At 40.3% G+C, this 21,623-nt stretch overlaps 2 protein-coding genes across 2 annotated transcripts; both read right to left on the bottom strand.

The window, feature by feature from the left end:
- Positions 1 to 1,197: 1,197 nt before the first annotated feature.
- Positions 1,198 to 2,751, bottom strand: LOC140331886 (E3 ubiquitin/ISG15 ligase TRIM25-like). Its single transcript, XM_072413220.1, has one exon. It carries the CDS (start codon positions 2,743 to 2,745, stop codon positions 1,198 to 1,200), a length of 1,548 nt encoding a protein of 515 aa, XP_072269321.1. The 5' UTR covers positions 2,746 to 2,751.
- A 7,304-nt stretch (positions 2,752 to 10,055) lies between these two features.
- Positions 10,056 to 12,087, bottom strand: LOC140330472 (E3 ubiquitin/ISG15 ligase TRIM25-like). Its single transcript, XM_072410611.1, has one exon. The coding sequence runs from the start codon at positions 11,958 to 11,960 to the stop codon at positions 10,365 to 10,367; it is 1,596 nt and encodes a 531-aa protein (XP_072266712.1). The 5' UTR covers positions 11,961 to 12,087; the 3' UTR covers positions 10,056 to 10,364.
- Positions 12,088 to 21,623: the final 9,536 nt, after the last annotated feature.

Here is a 21,623-nt window from a genome sequence, read left to right as displayed (position 1 = left end):
GACCTGGGCTGTACACATGCCAGATTTTCGCCCGATATCTGGCGGATGCCGATTATCGGGCGAGAAAAATTTGACGTGTGTACGCAGCTTAAGAAGCCAAATGTGTTAAGGCATGACACAGCCTCCTGGATATGTGATGCAGTTATACCAAAAGGTAAAAAAAATATTTGATACATATTTTATTGATACATATTTTATTAAGTAAGAAAGAAAGAAAGGGAGGCAAAATTGACAGCAACAAACAAGACGTACAACAAATATAAAAAAAAATGCAAAGCATGTATCTTTTCCCTCCATATATCTACATCAATCTAAATGAACAGCACTGTAGTTCCTCATATATCAAGTTGTAATTAACACTTGTGGAATGGTTTAACTGTCCTTCCAAAATAAGTGTAAAGTATTTTTTTAAACGTCTGAGAAAAATATCTGGAAACTAGTATTAATAAGGAAGGGGAGTGAGCTCTTCAAGATATGTACAGGGTATATATACTCTATATATTTTACATTTACACATTAGGGGGTGGGGGTTGAAATAATGGCCCAAAATGCAAAATTACTTTTAGCGTGGGCAAGTTTAAAATTAAAGAACTATTTAGGGAAATAGGTAAATGTTTTATCCATCTTCCTAGTTGTGTGTAATATTGATGTTTGTTACATTTAGAGGTTTGTCTCCCTTGCACATCATATTCTTTCTTTTATAGGAGCATCTAAATACACTCTGCGTTGGCAGCTATATCTCTCACCTCCCTGTAGGTAGGTACAGGATCAGGGGGCAGAGAGAAATGCTATAGCAGGTAGCTGTGAGCCTGCTAAGGCTGACATTAAATCCGGGGTGATAGCACCCAGCAGCAGTATCAGGGCTACACAAAAAAGGGGTTTACGGATAAAAAAACAATCCACTACTTTTAGGGGTCAATTTACAAAGCAATGAATCTGACATTCACCAAATTTATCTCTAATGAGAATCAACCATGTCATTGAGAAACATGGACCTAAAAATATCACAGAAATTTTTACTGGCAACTTGCTTCCATCACATTTACTGACTGAGACAAGAAGAATTATTTTTCTAATAACTATTCACAAAATATTTACACAGCTGCAATAACTGTATTTAGGTAATCACTAAAAACTGCCCTTTCAGAATAAATTATTGTACCCCCACCTTTTCCACTTCCATGGAAAGTTATCATTTTACTCTGATCCTCTTCTCATTTTTATACAACCTTTCCCCAGCCATAACGCAGCATGGAGGGGCTCAGTGAAGGAGGTGGTATAGGTGTATAAGTGTCTTATTGGGTCAGACAAATCATAAAAAGACAACTGCCCGGCCTCATAATCCAGATAGACCCTGACTATATTACTAGTTATATTAACAGGTAAATGGTTCACTTTACTGTTATCAACTACAGAACACTGATTTATATTTCTGTACAAACCCCAGGACTTGTCATTACGTCCAATCCTTGAACGGTTTCCTCTCCTGTCTATACTGGGATAACACATCCCAATTATCCACCTCTGTGATTCACTGAGATCCACTTCCCAGTAATGTTGTCCTGAGAAAAATCTATTGCAGCTTATTACCTGAATAAAATTCTGAAATCTCTTTGGTGTTTCTCGGCGATTTTGCTTAATGTCTGACCAGGAGGCAGTTTTCATGTCATCTGATATCTGTAGATAATTATGAGCTGTATTCCCATCCAGTAATATGTCTGCAGCTTGCTGTATATTTAAACATGCATTTACCTCTTTTATCATATCAGATAACCCTGTGTGTAATGTGTGTGATATCTCAGCCACATCCAGAGATCTTCCATCATGGAGGAGCTCATCATGTCTCGCTCTGTCCTCATTATCTCCATCCTCAGTATCACACAAGTCCCATGTGTGTGATTCCTGTAGGACAGTCAGTGGGTCAGTCATGTTACACAGCTCCTCAATGTGACCCATCTTCCTGGACAGCTGGTCGTTCTTTATTTCCAGCTGTTGGATCACATCAGACATTGTTAGTGAAAGCTGCTCTTCCTGCCTGGAGATCTCACTCATGACTCTCTTCTCCAGGTCTTCCAGCTGTCTCCTGAGGTCCTTAAACACATTAGTGACTTCCTCCTTTTCATCAGAGGCTTTTTCTTGTACTTTTCTCCTGCATTCTTGCAGGCTTTGGACTCTTTTCTGAATTTCTTCCTTCTCTGCAATAAGTTTCCATAGAACATTTATTACATTTTGTTTCTTCTTCTCTGAGGCCTCATGCAGCATCTCCACCTTGTGTCCCTGGTGATCTCCATCCAGACTGCAGGACACACAGATACAGGGGGCATCCGCAGGGCAGAAATATTCTAGGATTTCCTTATGGATGGACCATTTCCTCTTCTCCATGGAAGTGGTGGGTTCAGTTAGGACATGTTCTGGTGACTTGCTGTGGACTCTCAGGTGATTATCACACAGAGAAGCTTCACACAGCAGGCAGGACATAACAGCAGGTACAGGAGAGTGAATACAAAAAGTACAGAAGATCCTTGTAGACTGGAAATGCTCCACTACATTAGGCAATATTATGTTTGCAGGCTGAACTTGAAACTTCTTTCTGCATTCAGGACAGGGATAACTTCCAGATTCCACTTGTGTATCCGGCACACAATCAGTACTGTCGTTGTGTCCAAATCTCAGGTTTAATGGATTTGTACAAATGTTCAAACAGATAGAATGGTCCAGCTCCTGACTCAGATTAGCAGACGCCATCACTGATCACAGAATTTAGCAGTATGGATAAATTTTGGAACTGCAAGACAGATTTTGCTGCACTGGGTTGGGTAAACTAGTTTTTCAGGTTATTGTATGGGAACAATATGTACTTAAGGCTAGATAATTCATAAAACTTTTTTCTACTTTAAACTGATTGTTGGGAATAGATTCCTTTTTGTGATGTGATAATAGACAACAAATAGTTAAATCCTGTGTAGGCTGGGTACCTACATGCAAATGTTAGTAAAGCAAATTCAGACATTGTACAATCACGTTATTTCTTGTATACAGGATTATAAGCAATTGAAAGTTAGGAATTCCTCAGAAAATATTTAAAAGCAACAGCTTAAAGATTTGGATTTCCCACTTACTCCAGTAGAAGATGTTCTATCCCAGACATCCACTACTGACTGTCTTCCACTGGCCTGTGTCTCATTTCTTCTGGTTTGCCATAACCCAGCAGATAGAATGGTATACTGTCTCTTCCTCCACCATAGAAGACTGAACATTCCACACCAGTTTACAGACTGAAAAACTTTTCTATTTCTCCTGTCTTGTATTATGGGTATATTTCTTATTCTCTGTTCTAATTTTGTACTCGCGGATACTGCTCAGTACCACTACTTATGTCCTGAATGCTGGAAGTAATTCTTAGTATTTATTCTTATTCTGTATGTATGGAATCTGCATCCAACAACTTGCAGAGCAATGACTGTACTACCAGTAGCCTGATCAGCAAAACATTTATTTGTCATGCTGGAATGTTTTGCAGCATAATTCTGTTTTCTTGTGAAACATTCATCAATGGAGGACTGAAGACTACAAAAAGGATGAAACAGTAGGAGAAGCTGACCCTCCCTTTGCACCTTTATGAAATGCTATGGTCAATTTTTATGAGTTTATAGCTAATATGAAAATAGTTGGCGTTTAGTTAAATTTGAATGTTTAGCCATACATTCCTTTGAAAATGGATTGGTCTACCAAGCCTCTTGTAACAGGAAATGGGGGCTGGGTAAACCTGGTATGATAATGTTAACATATAGAGACAGAAGAAGAGAAAGAGAGATAAGGTTAGAGACAGACTGAGCCAGGATAGAGAGAATGATGAGATGACCCAGAGATGAGACTGGAATGCAGAGAAGAAAGGAGAAGCAGAAATGTCTGAAGTCCTGACGCTAAGTAACAATAATTGTGTAAATTATTGTTGTATGTTTAAAGCAGGGAAATAGTGTAGCATTGTTTGCCTGTATTCATTGTTTTTCATTAGTACTTGTTCATACCTGTTCTTTATACATTTTTACGCTTTTAATCAAGGTATACATATTACACCTCAATATTGTGTATTTGCTTGAACTCCATTGGAAACTGCTGTAGAACCTAGATTAACATTTTGCATATCAAAAAACTTTAGTACAAAATTCCTGACCTAATCATGGCTGACCCCCATGGGCAACAAAAGCAGCAGCAGCATTTGATAACTTTTTGAGCATGTCATGGAGTATGAGTGGATGATGCTCCTTAATGAGCTGGATGAGAGGAGATGTTAAATATTGTATGTCTGGTCTCCCATGGCTTACCCTGTATTTACATATGTCACGCACTGCAAAACATACATCATGAGGAGTATAAAATTCCCATACATAGGTCGCCCAATGAACTACACCTCTACAACTTGAAGTTATCATGGCTGTGTGAGAGTAAAAGGTAACTGGAACTTCCATAGGCAAAGACCTGTAAACTTGGGTTTTAAATAGATGTTGCCACATTTTACCTTTTTCTGTATCCCCACAATTGTCCTCCTGATCACTTTTACCTAGTTCCCATATCATGGCCAGAACAACATCATCATCACTGATCCTGATCCATCTTGATTTCCTGAGAGACAGAAATACTGTTTGCAGATGAGATGACTGAGAACCTATGCTCTCAGAGAGAGTGTGGTGGAACAAGCGCCTCAGGTACCCTGACTCCATAGTAATGTATCAAATTCACTGTCTCCATCTCCCTCATAATAATAAAACATCTAGTTTACAGGCGAGGCCAAGGGGAGCTTGGCTGGGAGGGGAGATTTTGGCAAGCTCTGCCACCACAGGTGATGGTGTGCATAGTAGTGCTACCCATTGTTTGGTAAATTCTGGATGCAGACCCAGGAGGCTTAGTTTGAGTTGAAGACCCAAGAGTGGCTGCTGGCCTTACCAATCCTATTTCCACTTGAATATGAGGTTGTACAACTAGCACAATTTCTATGAGTGAGCATGTTTAAATACACAATATTAGAAACAGGTAAATATTGTTAACAACAACATGAAACATATGAATAACTGGAAATAATTGCTGTGATTTCACTTGTTTAACAGTCAAAAACATTATAAACTTTTTAGGGATTTTAAAAGGCTACACTGACATCATTTCTGTGCAGAAGATGGAGACAGATGTGCCAATCCAGTTTGCCTGCCCTGATGATTTTCTCACAAATAGAATATCTGGATTCAGTGTTGAGCTTGGATGGTCCAAATTCTTATACAGATTACATATTATTTTACATATTCATATACATATGCTATATTTCTGTTTAAAAGAGAGACATTAAAATGGTTATCAATAGTTTTTGGTTTGGTTTTTACCATCATCCCACTTACACAAGTGCAAAAATCCACATCTGGAATGATTGCCATTAACTTAATTATGTTGGGAGTTCTGTAGTAGCATGGAAGAATTTTTCAAACATGCAGATTAGCAGAATTGCCCATGGATTTATGATGAATATTGCTTGCAGCTGTAGTAAGCTGTGGCACACACACCTAGCATAACCTACAAATACTTTGTAGTATTAGATTAGTATAAGATTTCTGGTAAGTGGTTTACTTGGGGTTTGCTCCACCTACCAGTAATATCCTAAATGTTATTTCTCCCAGCCAAACATGCTTAAATATTTGTGGTTGTTTTCCGGGGGTCAATAATGACTATTGTCTTCATGGTTAACTATGCCTTTACTTTTGAATATATGGCTGCTGGTAAACGTTTGGAATGCTCAAATTGTATTCTCAGTCTTGTTTCACACTGTATTTATTCTGTTACCTCTATTTAACATTATTTTCATTTATTTGCCTTTATTTTTCCTCCCTTCTTATGTTTGTATGTTTTTCCTACACACTGTCGATATAAGTACGTGTAGGGGAAAAAGGCTATGGAAATAAACCTGTCTCAGATAAAAACCCTATCGACATAGTAGATCCAAATGAAGGCAAAAAATCTTCAATTTGCTCCAACAGGGAAAAAAATTCCTTTTTGATCCATTGAGGCAGTCGGATCTTCCCTGGATCAGCAGTCTGTTGTCTTTACTTTAAAATGTTAATACCCAGTTAAATTATGTGCTTCTAGAAAAGCATCCAGTTTTTGTCCTAATGCTTAGTACTTGCTGAACTAATTCCTGATAATTTTCCATATTTTCACATTGGTCTGACCAATGCTTTGTACAGGGACAGGATAATGTCCCCATCTCTGCAGTCTATTCCTACTTGCTTTAGATTTAGATATTGGCATTGCATGCTGTCATTAAGTCTATGATCTACCAGAACCCCCAGATCTTTTTTATTTCTGACTCCCCAAATGTATTCCCCCTAGACAGTATGAAGCATGCATGTTGTTAACTTGGCTGCCCAATCAAACAATGCATCCGGGTCTGCTTGTAGATTATAGACATCCTGTATGGACTTAATTCCATTACATAGTTTGGTGTCATCTGCAAACACAGAAATGGTACTTTTAATCCCAAACTCTATATGATTTTTAAAAATACCTAAACAGTAAAAAACACTGAACCATGGGGTAAACCACTATTAACTTTAGACCATTTAGAGTATGAATCATTAATCACTACTCTCTGGATGCAGTCTTTAAGCCAGTTCTCTATCCATTTACAGATTGACTTTTCCAAACCTATTGACCCTAACTTGCATATTACCGTCTGTGGGGTACAGTGTTAAATGCTTTAGCAAAGTCCAAGTACACTATATCAACTGCCACTCCACTGTCTACCTGTTTACATTCTTTATAAAAAAGATAGTAAAATTGTTTGATAATGTGAGTTTTAGGGGATAGAGAAAAGACAGGCTTTTTTGGGGCACGGAATTGTTTTTTATAAAACAAGTATTTCAATCAAAAATATAAAACTAGACAGGGATGACCTATGCTAGTCCTAGTGCTAACATAGGAGAACTAAGCTAGGCAACAAATAAGCATACAGTACAGGTAGTTTAGGACCTGTTCAGACAGCAATAGTTTTGTTTCCCACTCGACGCGCTTCGCCTAATAAAGCTCCTCAGGGGTTTATTGGGGAGACTTGATAGTGTTGCTGAAAACTTTTCTGTGGGGGTCAACTTGTCCTCATACTATTTGTGAGATGATTCAGTTATAAAAACCGTAGTGCTTAGGAAAAGCAACTTATAGCGCCTAGACATGGATATTTTTTATTCTTTCATGGATTTCTCACTATTCCTTGGTTTTTCCATTTTTTTTCTGGAATAGATCAATGTTTGTCCTTTCTTAGACTGATTGGGACTGGGCATATGGCATGGGTCCTTTCTGTCTAGTTTTATAATATGTTTGATTGAAATAAACCTTATTGTTTTATAAAAAAAAATTCTGTGCCCCCAAAAAGCCTGTCTTTTCTTTATCCCCTAAAATTCACCTTCTCATAGTAGTTTCCCAGACTGGGCACACGGGAAATCACTGTGGCAGGCGCAGCACTATGAGGTGCCTTGTGCGCTGTGGCATTAGAAGAGTTATTATCTCTGTTTCTCTTTAGTCTGATCAGACTGTCTTTACTCTATAATTCCTCTAATACCGTTCCATAAAAGTAGTAGGTTTAAAGAGCACACCAAATACCGCCTCAATGGCAGATTCCATCTCTAATTCTGCTCTCTTGGCAGCAAGTTGTTCAGCTAATTCCTTTCTTTTGGCTGAATTATTTGAGGACTCTGATATGTGGCTGGCACTTCTGCCAGAGAAGGAAGTACTACTTGAGATTGTGGTTCCCCCTAAGGATTTGGCATAGTCTCTTGTAAAAAGCTCATTCATTCTCTTTTGTGCTTTACCCTCATCATAGTTTGCTGCAGATGATAGTTCTCTCATGAGCTTTACTACTTATCTTGAGACGGTGTCACGGACGACCGTAGGTTTACATAGGCCTCCATAAGCTCTGATTCAGACTCTTCTACTGTCTCTATTATATCACTCAAGTTCCCTTTTATATTTTCTTGTTTTAGCTTTCTGCGAATGTCTTTAATGTATGATTTCCACTTATCATACAATCGGGCGAACCTTTTTTCTTTCAGTGCTGCCTCTTGCTCCAAATTTTCTAGCACCTTTTGGGTCGGCTTTCTGTCACGTGATGAACGTCTTAGTTCACCTGTTGGGGCCATATTTGTTTGAGGCGAGACTACATTAGACTTTTCTGTCTCAGACAGGTTCTCTTGCTCTTCACTTTCTACTCTATCTATTTTTGCCTTGTCTAACAGTGGTGTGGTAATGCTAGGCTCAGCCATTTTACTTTATATGCTATAACAGTCAATATGAATAATAAGGACCTTTCACTTTAAATATAATAGCAGTAGATACAGGCAATAAATGACATTCACTTTAAATACTTGGAGTCCATATACTATAAACTGTCCCTTTTACTTTAAAAGTCTATTTTTCCTGAACACAAAATGTCTCTTGTGCAAAAACACTGTGCAATGATAAAAAGTAAAGGAAAGCTCCGACCTTATTCTGAAGAGCAGGATACTGCTATCTGAAGGTTGCAGGAACAAATTTCAGTCTTAAAGAAGACTCGTCTTTTTGATGCGCTGGCTTGAATACGCCGCTGCATACTTTGGGCCTTGTGGCGGGAAACTAACTGGATACAACACGTCGTATCTTAGTGGATAGCGGTGCGGGCACTCTAGCTCTGGACTCTGGCCTCCCACCATGCCTCTCTTTCTCTCTAGGGGTCGCAGGAGGGTTGGCGCTCTTTCTCTATTTTGCCTTTGCCGTTCCGCCACTTTAAGAGTCAGCCGCAGTCTGACTGATGCACACGTTCTATGGCCTCTATGGTGCTCTGCTTCTCTAATGCGCTCTTTACTGTGCAAGTTGAGGAGCGTTATTGCTTTACCCTCTAAGGGTTAAAAGTTCCACTGTGGCAGGCGCAGCACTATGAGGTGCCTTAACTCTGCGTCTAGCTTAAACATATGAGCATATGAGCTGTATAGTGGGGTTATTGGCAGGTTTAGGTGTATACAGAATATACTGCACTAATAACTCAGGACAGGTTTTAGCTGGCCAGCTACAATCACTCCTTCCTAAAGTTCTTGGGTTACCACCTTTGGTACAATCTTTTCTTAGTAAATCTGTTTGCCAACTTCAGTCCTCCTTGAAGCCATGCTGTCACTCATAATATGATTTTCTAGCAGGAACTCTTCTATGTGGTTCTGCTTAGGATCTTTCCAGTTAAACCTACTGGTCTGTAGTTACTTGGTAATGAATTTGCTCCCTTTTTAGAGATAGGAATCACATTGGCCTTACGCCAATCCATTGGTCCTTAATTTTATCCAACTCTTTCTCAATCGTATGAATTTTGAGCCATATGCCTCCATGTAGATTCTTCTACCACAGGTATTTGAAAATCACTGCTCTTTGACCTTTGATTTGTATTCTTATTTATTTTTGTTTTAAAGTTGGGGGGGGGGTGCACATACTGTCCCTATTTCCTATCCAAAAGGTTCCTAATTCTATTGAAAGGCCTAGCCTTTTTTTTATATAAAAAGTGAGACCTCCATGCTGTTTTCTTTTATTATTTTTTGTTTTTAGTGCAAAGAGGAAATTTTAAAAAGTAATGCAAACTTGTATATACTTTTTAACATTTTGATTGGTCTAGGGCAGGGGTTGGCAAACTCCGGCCTTTAAGCGAGATACAGCCTATCTGGTAGTTTGTTCCAGCCTAACACCTCCTGGCTGATCCGGTCCAATGCCTCCGGGGGGCGCCAGGGGGCGTTAGGAACTACCGGAGCCGCTGGAGCTCCGGTGCCGCCCTCTTGCAGTTGCTCCCCTATTTACTGCGGCTAGCGTTGATACTTCCGTGGTAAATAAGGAAAACTCCCTGAAAGTAAATATCTCTCCTACGCAATGCACACGGAAGAGAGGGATTTCACTTCAGCCATTATGGCGGGTTTGGCCATAGAACTTTGCCGACCCCTGATCTAGGCAGTCATCTGCGATTGTTATGGAGCTGATAAGATGAATCTGTTTTGGAAATATCAGAGACAAAATTGCAGTTAAAACATACATACAGTTAATTCAGGACTACAGCAAGAAAAAACAGATAAAAATAGGCAGGGCATAAAAGAAACATAGCAATATTTACAAAAAATCAAGACACCTGTATAGCAGTAATATATTCTGGTAATAAACTTTAAAAAAAATACATGTAATCAAGTAAAAATAATTGCAGAGCTGCAATCGTTTGTATGTTTTTATATTTGTCTAGAGTTTACCGTTCATAAAAGGCCAGGAGCTGGTTTCATATTGAAGCAGTGCGAATAATTAGCATATAAGGAGCTTTTAAAAATGTGTAAAATTCACTGTACTTCCTGTGCACCAGATAGCTTTAAAGGGCCTTTTCCCACCCATAACGCAGCATGGAGGGGCTCAGTGAAGGAGGTGGTGAAGGTGTATAAGTGTCTGATGGGGTCAAACAGATCATAAAAAGACAACTGCCCGGCCTCATAATCCAGATAGACCCTGACTCTGTTACTGGGGATATTGTTAAGTGATAGAATCACCCTATTGTCATGTATCAACGAACAATGACTATCCTGCCTGTATAAACCCCAGGACTTCTTATTATATCCAATCCATGAGTGAAGCCACCCCTTTCTCTCTATACTGGGGTAACACATCCCAACTATCCAGCGCTCAGATTGGCTGACATCCACTTCCAAGTAATATCGCCCTAAGGAGAACCTCCGACTACTTAAAACCTGAGCACTGTTCCTAAATCTCTCTGGTGTTTCTGGGTGATTCTGCTTTATATTTGACCAGGATACTGTTTTCTTGTCATCTGATATCAGTAGATAATTATGAGCTGTATTCACATCCAGTAATATGTCTGCAGCTTCCTGTATATTGAAGAATGCATTTACCTCTTTTATCATATCAGATAACCCCGCCTGTAATGTGTGTGATATCCCAAACACATCCAGAGATCTTCCATCATGGAGGAACTCCTCATGTCTCTCCCTGTCCTCATTATCTCCATCCTCAGTATCACACAAGTCCCATGTGTGTGATTCCTGTAGGACAGTCAGTGGGTCAGTCATGTTACACAGCTCCTCGATGTCACCCATCTTCCTGGACAGCTTGTCCTTCTTTATTTCCAGCTGTTGGATCAGGTCAGACAATGGTAGTGAAAGTTGCTCTTCCTGCCTGGAGATCTCACTCAGGACTCTCTTCTCCAGGTCTTCCAGCTGTCTCCTGAGGTCTCTGAACAAAGTGGTGACTTCTTCTGTTAAACCAGATGATTTTTCTTGTACATTTTTCATGTCTTCCTGCAGACTTTGGAGTCTTTCCTGAGTCTCCTCTCTCTCTGCAGTCAGTTTCTGCAGAACATTTCTTAGTATTATTTTCTTTTTCTTACAGGCCTCCTCCAGCGTCTCCACCTTGTGTCCCTGATGATTTCCGGCCAAGCTGCAGGACACACAGATACAGGTAGCCTCCACAGTGCAGTAATAATCCAGGATCTTCTTATGGATGGAGCATTTCCTCTTCTCCATGGAAGTGGTGGGTTCAGTGAGGACATGTTCTGGTGACCTGCTATGAATTTTCAGGTGCTTCTCACACAACAAAGCTTCACACAGTAGGCAGGATTTAACAGCAGGCATAGAAAAGCCAATACAGTAAGAGCAGAAGATTCCAGTCTTCCCTTTATTTACCATAATAGGTCGGAAAGTCTCCACTATATTACGCAGTGCTATGTTCTTCTGCAGTGAAGGCCGATCCTGAAACCTCAGTCTGCATTGAGGACAGGAATAACCTCCGGACCCCTCCTGTGTATCCAGCACATGATCAATACAGACCCGACAGAAGTTGTGTCCACATCTCAGGTTTACAGGATCTTTATAAATGTCTAGACAAATGGCACAGTCCAGCTCGTCCCTTAGATCAGCAGACGCCATTGTTGACCGCAGAAGAGAGAAATGAAACTCGAAACCTTCTACTCAAAAAACCAAGGGCATTTCACATTCTTCTTTACAGGGAGCGGCTGTGGTAATCAGTTCCTTTCTAAAGCAAACTACTAATGCAAGGAATGTGCTATGAATAACAAAAAAGTTGTTGTAGTTGCCTCGATCTCTATAAAGTGTGAGTATATATATATATATATATATATATATATATATATATCCAACAACAATATAAAGAGGGAATACAGGTGTAAGAACCTCAAGAAGTCTGCAGACTATACAAAACATACACAGAACGGTAGAGCAAAATGTGAATTGGATAAAATACATTGCCAGGTGTAACTCTGCATATTTTTACATTTTGTATGCTATACTCCTGTCCTTTCTTGCTACTGTATTTCTTTCCTGTTCACAGAATACCTTTTGGTAACCCAACAAGTCTGCTAGAATCAATTCCTGACAAGTCAGTATATGCAGCAACAGTAACCTTTTTCAAGAAATCCCCACATATTATATTAGAAAGCCACCTTTAGGCTGGGTCTGCACAAACATTAATAAAAATGCATGTAAACATTCCTATTGCGTTTATATGCACTTTATCAGTGTTTTAAAGCTTGCCTTAAGTGTTTACGCACTTAAAATGCCTTTACGTTTTAAGTGCTTATAAACGCGGGAAAACCATGGAAATCAATAGAAGGGTTGCAATTGCAAGCAACGTTATAGACAAAGCTCATAAACGTGCCTCAAGGAAACGTCCTGGTGTAGATTAGTCAATTTCAAACATGGGCTTTAAAAGCCTCATGTTAAACGCTGGGGAAAACAACCGTGCAGACTAAGCCTTAAGCTGCGTACACACTTCCAATTTTTGTTGTTGGAAAGGATCTTTCACGATCCTTTCCAACGACAAGGGAGTGCACGATGCATGAACGATGCTGTACATGGAGAGGGGAGGGGGAGAGCGACGGAGGGGCACCCTTCTGCGCGCTCTCCCCTTCCCTTTCATTAGGATCGGCTGTCGTCCATCGTCCGTGGATCCGGCAGGTCGGTCGTCGGGACGATGGACGACACCGACTGTACACACGCCAGATTTTCGCCCGATAATTGGCCGATGCCGATTATCGGGCGATAAAAATCTGACGTGTGTACGTAGCTTTAAACTCCAGTTCAGTTACTGTGACTAGGCTGAAGTTATGTCATTAGTCTGCATACAAGAGGAGGAAATTCCTCAGTCTCCTGATTGATCAGACTGCAACATTGTAACCTCATAGGTGTAAGCCTAAATTCATATAAATGATGGGATGTTCACATCTGTTCTCATCTGAACTGTTCTTGATCTGATCATAACCCTTGGCTTCAACAGATGCTGATCTGTATCAAATTTTGTAAAGACCACAGGCACTAGGATATTTCATATTGTAACTAGGGATGAGTGAGAAGGCCTCTGACAGTCTCTCAAAAATTTCCTCGAACTTTGGGTGGGTTCGCATAATTTTGGCATTCATTTATTTACATTATATTTTTATTGATTTAATTTACATTAAAATCAATAGGCTGACTTTAAACAGTAATAGCAAAGCTTCTTTTCATGTTATAACCACCAAATCTGCTATGTAAGTATAAGAGAACAGTGGCAACAGGTAAAAAATACAAAAGTTAAAAAAAGACCTTGTGGTTTTACAGAAAATGGCAGGCAAAGTGACAGCAGACAAATAGGATTTGCGGCTGAAGATCGGAGGACGTGTCCACAGGACCTGTGGGGACCAGCAGGAGGCGGGGGACACCGACGGAACAAGGTGTTTTTTTTTTAACGTTAAAAGCGTGACTTAAAAGCGTATAACGGTAAAATGTGACTTGGGAATACCGCTTTTTGCCTGGAAAATCCACCCCGAGTCACACTGGGGAATACCGCAAGGGGGGTTAATCATCCTGGGCTATTTAGCTAGCTTATACACAGCACTTGTGCCAACTTGTCTCGACTAGTGCTGAACCCCCTAGCTCTGCTAAGGAGTTTCTCTAAAGCTGCTGTTTAATTAAGTGCTGTCCCTGTCCAGCTCCTGTGTTAACCCCATACTGCCCAGTCTGCTGTTTCCCTGCTTGTTCCCTTGTGCTGTTCCAGTGTTTCTCTGTGTCTGCAGTATCCCTGTGTCCCCTGTGTCACCTCTGCCTCCTGTCCCTTCCAGTGTCTCCTGTGTCTGCGGTGGCCACGGTGTTACTGGTGTCTTTTTCCTGGATTTGTGGTTGATGACGCCTGGCTTAATACTGACCTTTCTTGCTTGCTGCCTGCCTTGACCTGGCCTTCCTTGACAATTCTTTTGCCTAGTGATTTGGTACCTTGCATCACCTGCCCACCCTGGTGTGCCCAAGGGCCTAAACCTGGCAGTAACCAACAGCGCAACATTACTCTCACCACTAGAAGCTCTGCAGAAGACCTGGTTACTGCTTCGACTGTACACCCTTCTCAGGTCCTACACCATTTCTGTGCAACAGATTAAGGCTTCCAATATACTTAACTAAAAATGTAGGAAAACTTTCCCATAAAAATATGTTGAAAAAGAAGTTTGAGTCAGCTTTTAGTTGTAGGCACACACACATTTAGAAGAGCAGGTGCAAAAAATCAGAATTTTTTAGAGAGGCAGGCGATCAAAACAGTCCAGCCACTTGAGAAATAATCAATATATACACTCCGAATGAGAACACTTTGCCAGAAGATTACATTCTTGAGATTGCTGGCTAAAATATCAGAGCCCAAACATGCAAATCCAGAGAACAGTCTTTTGTTCATTATAGGTTAAAGAGTTAAATTGTAAAAATACAAAAGGGTCTGATCTGAAAAGCCAGGAAAAAACTTTCCAATCCTAATAACATTCACAATAAGATTAAGCTGAAAAAAAGTCAATACTGGATCCAGTGGTGGCACGAACTTCTCTTTGTAATATATATGATACAAGACTCTGGGATATACAATTGCAATATGATGAAACTGGATTTCAGAGTACTAGATACTCAGGAGATAACTTGGATTAAGTCATGTTGTTGTGCTGCCATATGGAAGGCCATGTGTATAAAATGGCCACTGGGTATCTGCTGAATATAGATGCCTCCCAGAGTGGCTGTAAATGTATTGAACGCATTCCTGCGTTGTAATTCTGGATGGATGGTAGTAGATGCTGTAGCCACGTGGCAGCTTCCAAAGATGGAGAGATTTTGTCCTCATCAAATTCATTCGATCTCGCGCCTGCACAGTGTGAGATCAATGATAGGCAGAAGAAGTGAAATGAAGATGTCACTGCCCAGCAGCGCTTCCTCTGCACCAAAACAAGGGAGGATACCCGGATGACACGGGACACGATTCAGAAAACCTTGACTGATCTGGGAAGGTAAAGGTGAGTAAGTTTTCATTTTTTCAGTTTACTTCCGCTGTAAATTGTTAGAGAATTTTTTATGTCACTTGTTTGTACATAAAATATGGTAGATTGGACTGGTTTTTTACTTGATGGTATTTCTACAAGTATTTTATTACTCTACATGGATATATATACCCTCCTGATTACCATACTGTGACATTTTGTGAAAAAACTTTGGATGTTTTAGCTTTTTAGCCATACATTTTGTGCAAAAATTTAATGAAGCATATGATTTTTAACACGGGAAATTTGGAACTTTAACCCTGGTAATCCCTAACTGCTTTAGTAGGGGTATTTTGCTCTCGTTCAAGTAACAGTCTTGCTAGCAACCATCAGTGTCTTTCCTACAACAGGTGCTAATATATGTATATAGGGAAAAATTGCCGCATTCTAATTTCCTGTTCTTTGCTTTTTTGCTTTCAGTTGCGGTGGTTACTTTCTGTTGAGAGATAAAAGCCCTCCAAGAAAAGCATACCAGGAAGTTTGAGCATGCTTCTCCCCCAGTTCAGTCTGCCATTACTCTAAAAGAGGGTATGTGTAGAGAGATGTGGCTCTATGTATGCCATTAAGCAAAAGGAAATCTGCTGCCCCTTCTGAAGTCAGTCAGAAGATCAATATACCATTGAAGTATGTTGGGCATAGATATACAAGTGCAATCGTTCTGATCCGATAATTGGCTCAGAGCTGATATCATAAAAGAATCTTGCAATGTGTATATTGTCCATAGTCTGAAAGACCATCCTGGCGGATCCACGGATCCATGCATCATGCAGTTTTAGTTGCTTAAAAGGAATTTGAAAAAACGTTTCCAACAACAACTATAGCATGTGTGTGCCCTTCAAACTTTTCTGTTGTTCATCTTGCTTAAAAAAAGCAAGTTATGATAAGCTGTTGCAAAAAGAATCCAGAAATGAACAATGCCCATGGCTTTAAGAAATAGCTACATGTGGAGAATCAAAGTTGTTGCAGGATTCTAAACTTTTGCAGGGAACAAAAACTTTGGGTTTTGATAGCTCATTTTGGTGGCTCCCTTCATTAAAGCCTTTGGGGAGGCTATCTAAAAGGAAGAAGTGGGCCCTTCTTCATCTATGAGGAGTTATAACCCAAACTTTAGGAAAGCAAGGTCCATTATTTTTTACTTTCTGGATCTTCTGGGATACACATCAGGTCTGGTTGTTGCCCAGAAGTATTATTAGGATTAATGTCCAGGACGTTTTTAGGATGGCCAGATGATTTACAGGTCCTGTACGCTGCCAAGATCCTATTTGGAAGAAGGTATACAGAGGGGAAGTTGGGTTTATCTCACAGCTGTGGCATAGGCATCAGCAGCTTTTCCATCCAGCCTTCTCACAAACCCTTTTGAGGTGTAAGAGTTTTCCTGTCAGAATATTCCTTTGGCCTTCAATAAAAGGAACCTAAAGAACCCTTATGCAGAATCTCAGGATCAGAAGTGGATAGTCCACAAAGGGCCTAAGTAAAGTCTTCTGGAGATGCATCTATCCAGGGGTCAGAGATGGGAACAAGGTTCTCCAATCTTTCCAAGATTTGGAAAAGCACAGTGACACCCCTGAGCGATTATAGTCATATCACATGTTACCAGAGAAAGTTTTGTCAAGCCCTCCGAGATCCATGTATGTTCAGACAACAGTTCCAAGACACTCACAGAAGCGCAAGCGCTTCTATCGTATGTGCAAGGAATGGTGCAGATTCAAGCACTTGAGCTTCTTTTAGTGGGAAAAGCAAAAAAAGTGATTTTTACTCCAGCCATTTCTGAGTCAAAAGGCCACTGATGAGTTTAGGTCAGTTGTGGACCTTAAGGACAATAAATTATTTTGTTCACACTAGGAATTTGTGTATGATATTCTTGCAGATGACAGTTGTTTGTTAATAGATCTGGCAGATGCTTACCAGCCTGTCTCAATTGTAGAATGCCACCAGACATTCTTCTTGTTTACCATTTTCACGCAACACCTCCAGTTCCCCTGTCTACCCTTCAGTCTATACACAGCTCTATGGATGTTTAACAAAATGATAGTGCTGCTATATGCTATAGGGAGTAAGCCAATATAACTACTTTAACAACGTACTGGCACTGACAATGATCAAAAGCAAGTTGGAGACTGAAAAGTAGGAAATTCTGCAAACAATGACTTTAGAAAACTATCAGAAGAGTTAATTATGTCTAGTGCAGGTTATAGCAATTTGGGGATGGTATTCATTACAAAGTCGAGATTGCCTCTGCCTTCCTGCAGAGTGGTACAAATGATAGTTTGGGCTCAAAGAATTTTTGGAACCTCGGCACCGTTAGTGAAGAAAATCAAGCGTATTGCTGAGGCTGATGACATTATCTGTTTCCATGGGCAGGATGGCACATATTTCGGTTCCAGTTTTATCCCCTTCATCCTAGAGTTTGCTGTTTGTTGGAGTAGACCCTTTTTAGCCTGGTTAGTCTGACAAAATTGGGATAATGGTCTTTTGTCCTAGGAAAAGGCTCTGGGGCACAGGAATATGATTGCAGCCACCCTAGATACCAGTATGAGAGGTTGGGGAGCCCATTGTATGTGACATCTAGTGCAGGACTTTTAGGCCCTTTTCTCTAGGGTAACCTGCTCCAATCTATTAATTTTTTGGGAGTCCTGGGAAGCCTTGAAAGTCTTCAATTATCTTCTGTACAAGCAGAAAATTAAGGTACTCGTGAATAACCAGAGTTTCCCTACATTGCCAGACAAGGTTCGATGAAGATTGTCTGTTTCTATCAAGTAACAGCCATTTTTATTTTCATGGACAGAGAAGCATCTCAAATGTATACCTTTCTTACCACCAGCCTGGAAAAATCTTTTTACCGATCACCTGAACAGACCCTTTACCTATCATGAGTGGGTTTCTGAACAGACACCAGCACTTCCTTTTCAATTTTTCAAGTCACTAGACCTCAAGGTATTACTAGCAAAGTTCAAGTGCCAGGATTCTTCTGGAGCTTCATGTGCCAGGAAACACTGGCCCTGAACCCAAATTCCAAATTCTGCAATCTCTCCCAACTTGACAACTCATCATTTCCCCACTCTGACAACGACCTCCTCACCTTTAACTTAATTCTTGCCACGTTTGCCACATCCCAGATCCGGTCAATGGCAAAGAGGGATCTAAAACCTTGACCACAACCTATTCTCAAATTGCCTTTCAAATTGTGTATCGTCCTCGGCTTGATATTGTCTATTCCTGATCGCTGCCTGCCCTGACCTCTGGCTTATGTGACTACTTTGTCTCTCATTCTAGTACCACCCTTTGTTCCTGCCTGTGAGCAGTCACCTGCCCCTGCGCACATGAGGGCTGCAACCTGGCAGTTGCCTGCAGCATAACATCTTTACCTCTAAAGGCTCTGGTAAAGACCAGACAGCTGCTTAGACTCCACGCCCTGTGCACATCTCTGCCAACTGAGCTGGTGACATAGAAGGTCCACTATCCTGCAGCACCGTGACATCCCACTCTCCCAAGGGTCAGTCCTTCTCTTTTGTCTGTACTCCTCCTCTCTCGGTAGTCTCATATCCTTCTTTGGTTTACAGTACCATCTGTATGCTGATGGCACCCAAATCTACCTGTCCACCCCTGACTTGTCGCCCTCAGTCCTGGATACGGCCTGTCTGCCATCTCGTCATTCCACCCTCTCCATTTCCCCCCATATTCAGAACATTTTCACCTGCTTAACATCTCCAAAATCTGCCCCTACCTGTCCCCAGAGACCGCTAAACTCCTTGTACAAGCTCTTATCATTTCTTGTCTGGACTACCGTAACCTCCTCCTCTCTGGTATTCTACTAACCCAACTCTTTCTACAATCTATTATGAATGCTGCAGACAGACTCTAAAAATTTAAACTCCATGCTCATACTTTCTGCTCTATTAAAAGAGCCTATAAAATCCATCTTTTCAAACTTGACTACCCAACCTCTTCTGTCTCTTAAACCCTCACTACTCATGCACCATTCCATATACCCCATCCTATTGTGTGTTACTTCCCCCACCTCTAGCATTGTAAGCTCTTCGGGACAGGGTCTCCTCCTTCCGTGTCACTGTCTTTGACTGTCATTTTCACCCCCTATTTAATGTACAGTGTTGTGTAATATCTTGGCGCTAAATCCTGTTTATCTATTAATAATAATAATAATAATAATAATAATAACACTTAAAGCTTAAAAAAATCTAAAAAATGCTTAAAAAAAAAGCTTAAAAAACATGCCACAATATATAGAAAAGTTGTTATTCTAATAGTTGAGTCCAGGGTTTCTTTCTGTTAACCCATAATCTGCACAGGTTCCAGAATTGTCTGCGCTCAGTTAGACCAGGGACTCTACTTGGTATAACGTGTTTAGGTCAATTGACCTGATTTAATAAAGCTCTTCAAGACTGGAGAGGATACACTTTCATCAATGAAGCTGGTTGATCCAGCAAACCTGGAATGGATTTCCTAAAAATCTTTTGCAACTTACTACCAAATATTTACATTCCAGGTTTGCTGGTTCTGCGAGTTCTCCTGGAATCCCTTTCTGTCTAATCGAGGTCTGCTCAATAAGAAAATTGACTTGGAAGATGTTTTTTCTAACCACTATTACCTTGACAAGAAGGGTTTCAGAGCTATGCACACTCTTGACAAAGATAACTTGACTCTTGCATCCATGCCTGGATTTTTTGATTAAAGTATATTTTGTGTATCACTTCAACTTGGAGGTCATTTCTTATTATTGAGACCCTCAACTTCTAAAAGGGGAAAATCTTGGGAACAGAGGGAAGATTTTTCTCCACTTACTTATAAGAACGAAGAGTTTTATTGCTGTGGATAATTTTTTCATCCTCCCTGTTTGAAGCACAGCTGTATCTCTGATAGATTTTGCCTCCTGGATTCTACACACCATATGGCATGTTTATGCCATGGAGGTCTTGGTTCCAATGCAGGAAGCCAAGACATGTTCGACTACGTAAGTAGTACCTTAATGGCTTCATTTGCAAAGGTTTCTACAGCAAACAGCAAAGCATTTAGTTGAAAGTCACCAAACATTTAGATTCAGTATTATAGGTTGAATGTGTCAGCAGAAGCTTCAGCCCGCTTTAAGGCTTTTATTCAGCGAGCAGCTCTTTTCTAAAGTTTAAATTTGTTTAACAGTTGCTGTTACATTATTTTCTGTCCCTCCCTTTATTGGTATTTTTTGTTATGTCCTAGTTGTGTGCTGCCAGGAGCACATTTCCCCTCTTGCTTTGTCAAATGCTTGTTAAAGAACACCTGCAGGGGAGTGAGAGGTTACATTAATAACTTAGGAAGGGCTGTCAAGAGAAGTAGCAAGGAAAGGAAAATTACAAGTAAGTATGACAATTTTGCATAATTTTGAAAGGGTCGATTCTCTACAATACCTACTGTATATATGATTTCAGTGACTAGCTTTTTATCGGATTTCAAATGTAAAGTAAAATTGCAAACAGGTAGGTCCTTTATAAATTAAACTTCCCTTCCCAATCACAATTTCAAAAAAATTAGAAAATCAAAACTTTCTCGAAGTTCCGATGGGTTTGCGAATTTTTGCAATCACTATCGGAAATCACTATAGGAAATCACCATTAGGATTATGACAGCTTCATAGATACGGTCGTAAGAGTCCACCTGTCAGTGGGCAATCCCCGGGCTGGGGACTGGGGAATGGGGGCAAGCCAAGCCAGCGGTGGATCGTCAGGAGTGTCAGTCCAGGAGCCCTGGTTCAGTTAACGCTCCGCTCACTCGTGTCAGAAAGGGTTGCCATATTTCCCGGCTTGTGGTACCACAGGACTCATAATGTGACAAAGGAATTTGGAACCTGCTCTCACTCTCGTTAGGTAGATCATATTGCACCTTCGCTAGAACTTCTTTTTATGTATATTCCTATAAATTGGAGGCATATACTTGGTTCTTTCCCTGTATTCAGTATCTTGATTTGTAATGGTTGTTAAAATTCTAACCTTGAGGGGATCTAAATATACACTCTTCTATGTTTAATAGGATAAAGGCCTTGTATACAGGTCCCTATGCTGGGCTGAAGCATAGTTCTCGGTACTTTAATATAATAAGGCTATGGGGAAGATCCTAAAGATGATTGAAATTGACCAACCGCTCAGGATTATTCCTATATTTATATTATATACTGAACTCGAGTGCTGGCTTCCGCCATATTACCGAAGAGTGCTCTCTTGTCATATTATGTATTTTCTGTGTAAAAACATGATTGGGGTGA

The sequence above is a fragment of the Pyxicephalus adspersus genome, chromosome 5 (genome assembly GCF_032062135.1).
Source record: "Pyxicephalus adspersus chromosome 5, UCB_Pads_2.0, whole genome shotgun sequence".
NCBI classification, from domain to species: Eukaryota; Metazoa; Chordata; class Amphibia; order Anura; family Pyxicephalidae; genus Pyxicephalus; species Pyxicephalus adspersus.
The sequence above is the reverse complement of the archived record's forward strand: the minus strand, read 5'-3'. Positions and strand labels throughout refer to the sequence as shown.

Excerpts from the sequence above, each read along its gene's own strand:
- LOC140331886 (XM_072413220.1), bottom strand. The coding sequence starts at position 2,745 with ATGGCGTCTGCTAATCTGAGTCAGGAGCTGGACCATTCTATCTGTTTG.
- LOC140330472 (XM_072410611.1), bottom strand. The coding sequence starts at position 11,960 with ATGGCGTCTGCTGATCTAAGGGACGAGCTGGACTGTGCCATTTGTCTA.